This window comes from Haliotis cracherodii, unplaced genomic scaffold (assembly GCF_022045235.1).
Source record: "Haliotis cracherodii isolate W230 unplaced genomic scaffold, xgHalCrac1.p SCAF_9, whole genome shotgun sequence".
In the NCBI taxonomy this organism is placed as follows: Eukaryota; Metazoa; Mollusca; class Gastropoda; order Lepetellida; family Haliotidae; genus Haliotis; species Haliotis cracherodii.
In genome coordinates this window covers 7,167,276-7,177,389 of record NW_027266343.1, presented here as the reverse complement: position 1 = coordinate 7,177,389, position 10,114 = coordinate 7,167,276, and the positions used below count along the sequence as shown (strand labels likewise).

At 38.8% G+C, this 10,114-nt stretch overlaps 1 protein-coding gene across 1 annotated transcript; it reads right to left on the bottom strand.

The window, feature by feature from the left end:
- Positions 1-56: 56 nt before the first annotated feature.
- Positions 57-9,973, bottom strand: LOC139452359 (TM2 domain-containing protein amaretto-like). The gene is made up of 5 exons (XM_071233813.1): positions 9,751-9,973; positions 8,487-8,574; positions 3,805-3,920; positions 3,119-3,207; positions 57-2,617 (listed from the first exon to the last, which is right to left on the bottom strand). The coding sequence occupies exons 1-5, from the start codon at positions 9,924-9,926 to the stop codon at positions 2,493-2,495; spliced, it is 594 nt and encodes a 197-aa protein (XP_071089914.1). The 5' UTR covers positions 9,927-9,973; the 3' UTR covers positions 57-2,492.
- Between the last annotated feature and the right edge of the window lie 141 nt (positions 9,974-10,114).

Sequence of the window (10,114 nt, the reverse complement as noted above, 5' to 3'; positions counted from 1 at the left end):
GAGGATGTGGGTCAGACCAGCTTATGATCGGGAATCAATGACAACCGGAAATGGGAACAGACAAACATAATTTATTCTTCATATATTTACATAAAATGATGATGTACACATGCAGTTGATGATGGTGATCAGAGATGCTAGAGAGCCTGGAGAATGAAACAAACATGATTCACATTTACAGCAACAGAACGGCCATTCACTTTTATTCAAATAAAAACTGCATCTACAAATTCATGGCCACAAGTCTAAATGATTTACCGGAAAAAAATATTTGCCTGGTAGTAATTTTCTCAACATTGATCCATAAACGACCTGATTCATCAAACTACAATACTTCCCTAACTTGGCTACAATATGATACAATTATACCCTTGGGTATATGCTAGAGGTGATTCCTAAATACCTTGTGAAAAATTGAAATGATCTGTTGCATCCATTCACTCTTTAATCATACAATGAATGAACTTCACATACAGGCACATGAAAAAATGATGGGACAAAAATCCTGTTCGGGATTAAGACAATGAGTTGTGTGCAACTTTGAACCATCTTCCCGAGGCAAAGGAGTTAACTGACCTTAAAAGCCTAGTTTCAACCCTTGCCGAACTAGGCTAGAATCCCTGGGCTCGATCATAGCGCCACCAGAGGTTCTTACGAGTTATGTCCCTTAAAAGCCTTGCCAATGGACCAATCAGATTCCACCTCTCGTATCACTTGCATTTGCTTCGACCAAATTGGCAGCGCCCAGTTAAGACGATCTGATCGATAATCAAGATCCATATTGTGATAAAACGAGTCTTACATCGCGAAGTGCATCACATCACGAGAGCACCTTGATCAAAAACATGAAAAGACTTGGAAAATATCTGTTGACAACGAGTTGATGGTGCAAATGCTTTTCAAATCATGCAATTGACCGAAATCTGCGCGACTATTTATTAACCGGATTTCGATTCATTGCGCGAATTTGAATGGACTATGCATTGACTTGTTAGTCCAGCCAAAATGTAACTCCATAGTACCAGCCTAGGTGGAAAGGCGGAAACTGGACTTTATGGTCGGTTAACTCGCTTGCCTCACGAAGATGACTTTGAACAGATTCTAGTAACAACAGTCTCAGCTTCCATTAGAGGAAGATGGAGTAACACTGCTTCATTTTTAGTCTTGATTCAAAATGAGCAATGCTCAAGATAGCTGTCCAATTAAACGGCTTTCTGGTGTGAGTGAGTGATGAGAGATGGAGAGGATGAGATCACTTCTGACATGATGCTTTGGTTTATATCTTGGAGGTGCTGAGGTGAGGTGAAATGGGGTTCAACGTCGCGTGTGTGTGTGTGCATGCATGTGTGTGTGTGTTTGTGTGGCTGCTTGTACTACCTCAAACTAATGCCAATTTTATAGTGCTAGCCCACTGAGACCATGCCGGAGTTTAACATGAATACCCCACTTGGACACAGTATACTGACTCTGAGCCGACCAGTCCTTAGCCCCTTAATGCTGAACCCCAAACAGGATAACAAGTACCATCTTTTAGCATCAGGGATCAAACCCCTGACCTGCTCTCCGGGCTGACGCTCTACCACTAGAACACAGAGGCAGTCTATATACCCTGGGTAATCGAGGATGGGCACTTCCATTGACTGATAAATACACATGGTGTACTTAGACTATTGGGAGAGTTTACAATGTTGGAAATGGAAGGGGGTGCAGGCATGCCAGGGAATTAAGATCTGACACTATGTACTTTCATACTTTCTGAGGACCTCCATAATGTTTTCCTTACAACTTGGGATGATAAGGACCCCTTATCTTGACATGTTCAAGTACTAAAACACCAACAAGATGACCCTGACCTCGGCTGCTTGTGTTCTGGCACTTAGAACTAAACCTAAAATGGAGCAACGTATATCGACAATACAATGGGGGCTGGTTTGCGCCTGTAGACTGACTTGAGCAGGGAATATACTGCATGATTTCATCAGTTTCAAATATTTCATTTCCGTTAACATTTAGAAATATGAACAACAGTGTTCATTAAGAATTATAGTCTTATGGCCTTTTTAATTCACCCTCCTCAAAATTCAACTTAAAAACCTGGCCAGTTCCATTTTTTACAGACTTGGGGGTATTCGACTTTTGAGGGAAGCAGCCAATCATTGAGGGGAGATAACTCTATGCTGACAGACTAAAAAACAGTTTTTAACAGATTTAAACAGGCTTTTTTTCAAACTACACATGTATAATGATATAAATAAGATATATTAATGTTTAGGTGATTTGTTTCACATGGTTACTGGTTAGGAAAATTCAAGGTCTTCTCACAGCATATTGTCGATTTTCACGCCTTTCAAGACCTTACTTAATTCAACAACTTTTCAAGCAGTTGTGAACCATGTACAATATGGAGCAGTCGTCTGACAAGAAGCACAACTTGACTTCTGTATGTACACTGTAAAGTTCATCCACAATTGTCTCCCAAACGGAACCCTGTATCAGAAGTATGGAACCCAGTTGCTGTCATCTGCTGGCTTCAGCATCCCAGTGACCAGCAGGATGATGTCGATGATCCACCATATCCCAACGCCTCCCACCGTCAGCAGCTTCCCTACAGCTGTACCTGGAGGGGAGAGGACAGGATATCATCAGCAAACAACCCACTAGCCAGGACAGATGATACACACATCCTTCATGTTTGTTTGTTTGTTGTTTAACGCCGAACACGGCAATATTCCAGCCATATGACGATGGTCTGTAAATAATCAAATCTGGACTAGACAATCCAGTGATTGATATCATGCGCATCGATCCACGCAATTGGGATCGATGACATGCACCAAACAAGTCAGCAACCTGACCCGATCCTGTTAGTCGCCTGTTACGACAAGCATTGTCGCCTGTTACGGCTAGCATGGGTTGCGGAAGCCCTATTCTACCCCGGATCTTCACGGGTCGCAGCCATATGTCTTCACGCAGGACAGAGGAACATAGTGTATACCGTGAAGTCCTGATAATGGAACAACAACTGCTTTGATGAATTTGTATGTCCAAAACGGTGAAGGTCAAATCTGAGCCAATAAAATAATAATCAAAATGAAAGAAAACTGTTCCTAAAACTGACCTGTGTGCCCGAGGCAGAATCTGTCCATACCCAGAAACCCAAGGAGAACAGAATATAACAGTGTTGTCACAAAGTAGTGGCCATTGTACCTGAAACAGTTCATTTTTGTCAGCTACCACGGTAACAGATGGGGTCAAATATATAGTGACATAAGTGTATATATATTACTTAATCAATGAAGAATTAACTTCAATACTAATTGCGATGATGTTTAAATATAAAAAAAGGTGAGCAAACTGTTCAAATCGGTATAGTTTATAACTCCGTAACGCAAAAACATATTGAAGTAAATTCTTTTTAATAAATATGTCAATAATAATACCTTAATGTCAATCATTAACACATCACCATTGTAGACAACAACAGGGCCTAATCATGATAGGACCTATTTGGACCTAAAATTCAAGAAACACTGGAAGTTACATCTGTTCAACAACAATCTCTGATTATTTAAAAAAAAAAAAAGAACTATATAAAAAACACCCTATGACGATGATCTTTTGGGTCCATGTTACTTTATTAATATTATTATTATTATTGTTTATATGTTCTTGATTTTACTGAATGTACAGTGTACTGTATATCAGTGGACCAGGGCCAAGTGCAGCGACAAACAAACTTGCCCGACTTGTAAATGTTACTGTACACGGGCAGCAGACAATGGTGACTTTCATCCCTGGTGTTACCTGATACATGGAAAACCGTCTTTGAGGAATGTTCTGTTCCCGAAGCACTCGATGCCAGGAAGAGCCGTACAAACTACACTGGTCCGCTGCACCTCCTCGTATCTTTCATTGCCCCACTGAAACATAATACCAACAGGAGGGAGTTATGCAGTCTCATTCAACTTCAGATCTTCCTGCTTGCCATACACGCTTTGTGTAGTGGTAGCGAGCACTGAGATCTGATTAATAAATGCTTAGTAAGGTACTTACTTACTTACTTACTTTGGAGATTTAACGTGCGCTTTCCGACTGATGCGTATTTCGCACACGGGCCCGGCCAGGCCATTTAATGTGTTTCCGAAAGGGGCGAGGGTGGTCTGTGCAACCCAAGAGGGGGCTTTAGGGGTTGCTTATATAGAATTTGGGAATTTTGAGATTTGGAATAGATGCCGATGGGGTTGGGGAGGAGAACTAAGGGAGCTGGGTATGGTGGATGATTGTTTGTTTTTGTGATTTTGATAGGTTATTATGGTTTTAGATGCGTTTTATTAGTTCCGTTTTTATTAAGAATACGCCTAAGGCCTTGAAGTTTTCAAGTTTATTTTGTGGGTTTAGTATTGCTTCTAGAGTGAGAGCCTTGTTTAGATTGAGGGTGGTTTGTAATGCGGTTCGATGTGTTAGGTAGTGTGTGCAGTGGATGAGTGCGTGTTCTGGGGTTTCTGGTTGTTTGCAGTGTGGGCAGTTACCTGTAGTGTGTTTTTTAAATTTTTTTAGGTGGTTATTTAGGTTGGTGTGTCCTGTTTGGAGTTTAGTGATTACTCTGTCGATTTTTTTGGATGGATGGACTTAGTAAGGGCATAGAGTACAATATAAATATAAATCATGATGTTTACACAACACAAAGTGGGATTAATGTACACAGATAACAACATAATGACGAAGCCAATGACATAGGATTAATGTACACAGATAACAACATAATGACGAAGCCAATGACATAGGATTAATGTACACAGATAACAACATAATGACGAAGCCAATGACATAGGATTAATGTACACAGATAACAACATAATGACGAAGCCAATGACATAGGATTAATGTACAAAGATAACAACATAATGACGAAGCCAATGACATAGGATTAATGTACACAGATAACAACATAATGACGAAGCCAATGACATAGGATTAATGTACACAGATAACAACATAATGACGAAGCCAATGACATAGGATTAATGTACACAGATAACAACATAATGACGAAGCCATTGACATAGGATTAAAGGGGCACTGATCTAACGCAATTCCCCGGGACTGGTTGTTGCCTTTGTTATTGTTTTTTCCCATTGAGTACCCGGATGTAGAGCAGAAATCTAGACTAGCTCGCGACCTCTGTTGCGCCATTCGTAAGCGCATCAGTCACTTTTATGGATACCGGTAGTAATAAGAGCGTATGGTCACATTGATCAACAAAATGAAATACAGTTTTCGAGATAATAAGGAAATGTAGGTATCTTTGTGGGTAGCATCGGTAATGGTGACGAAGTTTTGATAAGTCACTTGCTTGGTAATTTTGCGATTTTCGTTTACACTATTTTGACTTGCAACACAAAGTAAATATTTCACCTGAGCATTGCTTTTTTTATAGTGTGTATATTTTTTTACTGTCAAAATGTGTAACACATTTATTAAACGTATAAATATTCAGTTATTTTACAAAGTGACTGAAAAACATTTCCATCTGTATTATTATGATAACGAATTCCAAACATTTTGATGTTTAATGTCATCACCAAGAGACTGAAAATGTTACGTTGAAAAGTACATTTCTATGTTGTTTGGCTTCTAATCCTACATAATAATCTGTTGTGATGTTTGTAGGCCCTTTTGATCGTCTTAATCAATCTGGACAGATTTTTTAGTCAAAATGACTGAAATATTTACACATTTTATAAATTGCCTGAGAGAATCACATTTTACAAATTGACGGTAATCTATACACGCTTACAAAGGAAATGACCTGTGAAAACAACGTCTATCGCGCATTGAAGAATTTCCCAACCAAGACGTAGAGAAACAAGAACGAATCGGTTCAAATGAAGGAAAACAAAATGCAAATACCATAATTACAACTTACCAAATTTATGTGTATAAATAGGCTGCTTCCTTGTTCGAGGAATGTATCCGTGAATATCCACACAAAGGAATAATGTGCCACTCATCTGCAGCTATACAAAATAACTTATTCGATGTCACGTGCCTCTGTACCTATCAAATATTCTAAAAGATATATATCGTTTCGGGATATTATAACCAGTGTTCGTTTCTCAACTGATCACTTGGATTGTTTCAGGTGTTTCACATAGGTGTCAAGTCTCAAGGGTTGGCTGAGAAAGGCCACGTGACAACTATTTTCATTACGTCCACGGTTCCTAAAAAATCCACTGAGTTTGATAACAATGAGCAACCAATCAACGTATTATCAGTTAACCCTTTGACCAAAGTATGTTGTTTTTACATCGGCACTTCACGCCATGATATGAGTGTATTCCCTTTGTTTTAGTAAACCTAGACATGTAAACACTCACTTTTGACATATCCTCTGTGCAAGATAACAGTGATTAATCAATCAACGTATTTTCTGTTAATCCTTTGATGACTAGGAACGATCCGTTGATTTACCTAAAAAAGTAAATCAACTGATTATTCATCTCTTGCTGGGCTGCCACGTGCATATTACATAACGCACATTTCACCTCACTTCAAACCTGGATTTAGATTGAATAATTACCCCAGACACAATAAATGCCAAATGAGAACCTTTGTCAGGTAATCTAAGTGGTGCTACCACTAATTGTACCTGTAATAAATTCATTAACTGAGCATCAAGTGAATGACGACAAATACACAAGTGTAGGGTTATACGAGAAAACGTGGATGACAACAAGGGAGTAGTAATCGTATTATCGACGCAATCCGAAATCCGAAAATGCTTTCACTGCAAGGATACTTTTTATTAGAATTAAACTATAACCATCTGGGGTATTTCCAAATGACGACTTCCGATGAGCTCCGCCGTTCTTTTTGTCTGTTTGTTTAGGCTGAAGAAATTAATTAACATGCGCCCTTTGTCGAATCTTTATAGATCACATTTAACCAATCAGTGTTTATTCAAAAATGCGTAAAACAAATATTGCCTCCAGCCTCCAAGTTTATTTAGCTGTCCTTGCAGACGGTAGCCCAGTCTCTGGTCACGCTCAGTTGCGTTGCGTATCATCCGGGTACTCACGGGGGAAAAAACAATAACAAAGGCAACAACCAGTCCGGGGAATGGCGTTAGATCAGTGCCCCTTTAATGTACACAGATAACAACATAATGACGAAGCCAATGACATAGGATTAATGTACACAGATAACAACATAATGACGAAGCCAATGACATAGGATTAATGTACACAGATAACAACATAATGACGAAGCCAATGACATAGGATTAATGTACACAGATAACAACATAATGACGAAGCCAATGACATAGGATTAATGTACACAGATAACAACATAATGACGAAGCCAATGACATAGGATTAATGTACACAGATAACAACATAATGACGAAGCCAATGACATAGGATTAATGTACACAGATAACAACATAATGACGAAGCCATTGACATAGGATTAATGTACACAGATAACAACATAATGACGAAGCCAATGACATAGGATTAATGTACACAGATAACAACATAATGACGAAGCCAATGACATAGGATTAATGTATAAAGATAATAACAGAACAATAGGAAGCTGATGGGAAGCCAATGGGAAGCCGATTTTCACATATATCATCAGTTTGTAAATACAATCTCATTAAAATCAGATCTTAGTTCTCGCTACCGCTAACCAAAGATCTGAGGACAACCCATTAGGGGTCACGTCAGAACAACCTTTAATCCGTCCAATCAGAGCGTCGCTTACCAGATCATGAAAGTGACAGTCGGAATGTGATTTCTAATCATGCAACCTCGAAAACTTTTTACACGGGGTATTCTGAACGATAGTTACGGGGTTAACGACTGAATCCATACATTCTAGACCTATTAGCCATTCAAGAATGTTCTTTTGTTCAGATTTCAATTTTTAAATCGAGAATTTGTCAAAATATGTTTCGAAGCGTAGTCGTCAATTTGAAATTAGTGCCGTAAAGCACAAGTAAGCTGCCTTCTGATTGGCCAGTGTCGACTTCTGGTCAGTCATTCCATTGGTCGATCAAAGTTTGCGCAAGTTCTGTCTGAGTAATGAGATGTCCTCAGATCTTTGTTTAGCGGGAGCGAGAACTAAGATCTGATTTTAATGAGATTGTTTGTAAATACTGATAATGATTATACCCTGCATACCGGTTGTATGTTTTACCCCCGATATTGGGATTAGATCATTGATGAGAATAAACAGTGAGAAACATGATAAAGAAGTTCAGAGTACATATCAAATAATAACAACACTTTGATTGCCATGATTAACAAAGCTACCATACACTAGTGATACACCTGACTTTGGCAACTTCATGAATCAATTTAAATATTTAAGATGTTACAAATACAGCAACTTGTCGTAAGCAATGTTTCAGCTTGAACGGCACGTTGAAGACAGCTAATGAAACGAAAAAGGGTTTAAAAAACATGGCAAGAAATTACTTCTGAGCATCCATATCCAAGACGCTTCCTCTCCGTGTTATTTCCGTTCAGATCTAGTGGCTCGGAGCAGTTTAGGAACTGTAGTGGTCTGGAACAAGTCAGTCACATTTCAAGGCAGGTATGAGAACCACAAATTACCAATGATTACAAGAAAAGAATTGTAATGTCATTTCTTTCTCAAAATCTCAATGTGACATAATTCTTTATTGACAGCTTTGCTTTGAATATGGCACAAGCAACTTGTGACTAGTCACATGCCAAGTAAAACATGATCAGTTTATACTAGCATGACTTGGCCATACCTTAAAACTAATAGCTACGGAAATAAATGTCAAAAATTCGAGTTCAAAAGCTTTTGGCACTGACTGCACTACTAGAAAACAAAACATGTGCCCAGTAACTTGACCTACACCTATTCTGCTTTCACCATGTTTACTCTGTGATCTTGTTTTATATCTGTGTATTTCCTTTCATCGGTTACAGTTATTCAAAGACTGTTAGTTCTGCATGAATTACACCCAAACCATCCACTTACTCACCTACCAGTTGGCTACAGGGTCTATGGACATTTACTTAAACATGCTAAACTGTCCACTTACACACCTACCAGTTGGCTACAGGGTCAATGGATATTTTACCTAAACATGCTAAACTGTCCACAAACTACATACATTTAATTGGGGTCCCACAAATTAAGGATGGTAAGCTTTTGTAACCATTCCATCTATAAAAAGTGAATGAATTATATCATATGGATTTTGGCGGCATAGAATATGCAGTGGACCAGTTGGAAATGCCTGTTGTATGTATCATTTTATCATTGTCTGGTCCAACCTAACAAAATAACCAATGTTGGTTGGTTTGTTGTTTAACGCTGCACTCAGCAATACTCCCACTATATGATGGCAGTTTGTAAATAATCGAGTCTGGGCCAGACAATCCAGTGAGTAATATCATGAGCATCGATCAACGCAATTGGTATCGATGACATACATCAACCAAGTCAGCGAGCCTTAACACCCGATCCCATTAGTCACTTCTTTCGACAAGCATATTCGTCTTTTATGGCAAGCATGGAATGCTGAAGACCGATTCTACCCCCGATCTTCACGGGTTAGATAACCAATGTTCCATTGACTCTATGCTTAATGCATTAGACTCTGATTTCAATATGAATGAACAACACCCACACTTTTAGTTCGGGGAATGACACTTTTGGGTATTAGGCCTATTTCGTATTTAACATGAAACAAAATGCACTCACAAATAGGAGCAGTTTATCAGTGGGCCATAGGGATCGTAGCTGTACCCTGTCGATTCGTCCATCAAATAATTGTCATCGAGAGCAGGTCCATCTTTACCCCCAATCACCGAAGGTGGGCAGATTAAAACCACAACAAATAATGTAAAAATACAGCTTTTTGTATGGCGATGCAACATTATTTTATGTCATCTTTTGACAGAGACCCTAAGTTCATATAAGTTCATCAAACAAACAAGGAAAGAAAACGGATGTATACTACTTGCTATTTCAAATATAAATCCTGAATTACCAGATGGAATATTGGGAGCCGAATACTGCAGCATTACGATCTCTACTGGTTGTATGATAGTTTTTCTGATTATCA

Coding starts and splice junctions, on each gene's coding strand:
- LOC139452359 (XM_071233813.1), bottom strand. CDS start 9,926: ATGTTGCATCGCCATACAAAAAGCTGTATTTTTACATTATTTGTTGTG. Junction 8,575..9,750: donor CTGATAAACTGCTCCTATTT/GTGAGTGCATTT, acceptor GACTTGTTCCAG/ACCACTACAGTTCCTAAACT. Junction 2,618..3,118: donor ATTCTGCCTCGGGCACACAG/GTCAGTTTTAGG, acceptor TCTCCCCTCCAG/GTACAGCTGTAGGGAAGCTG.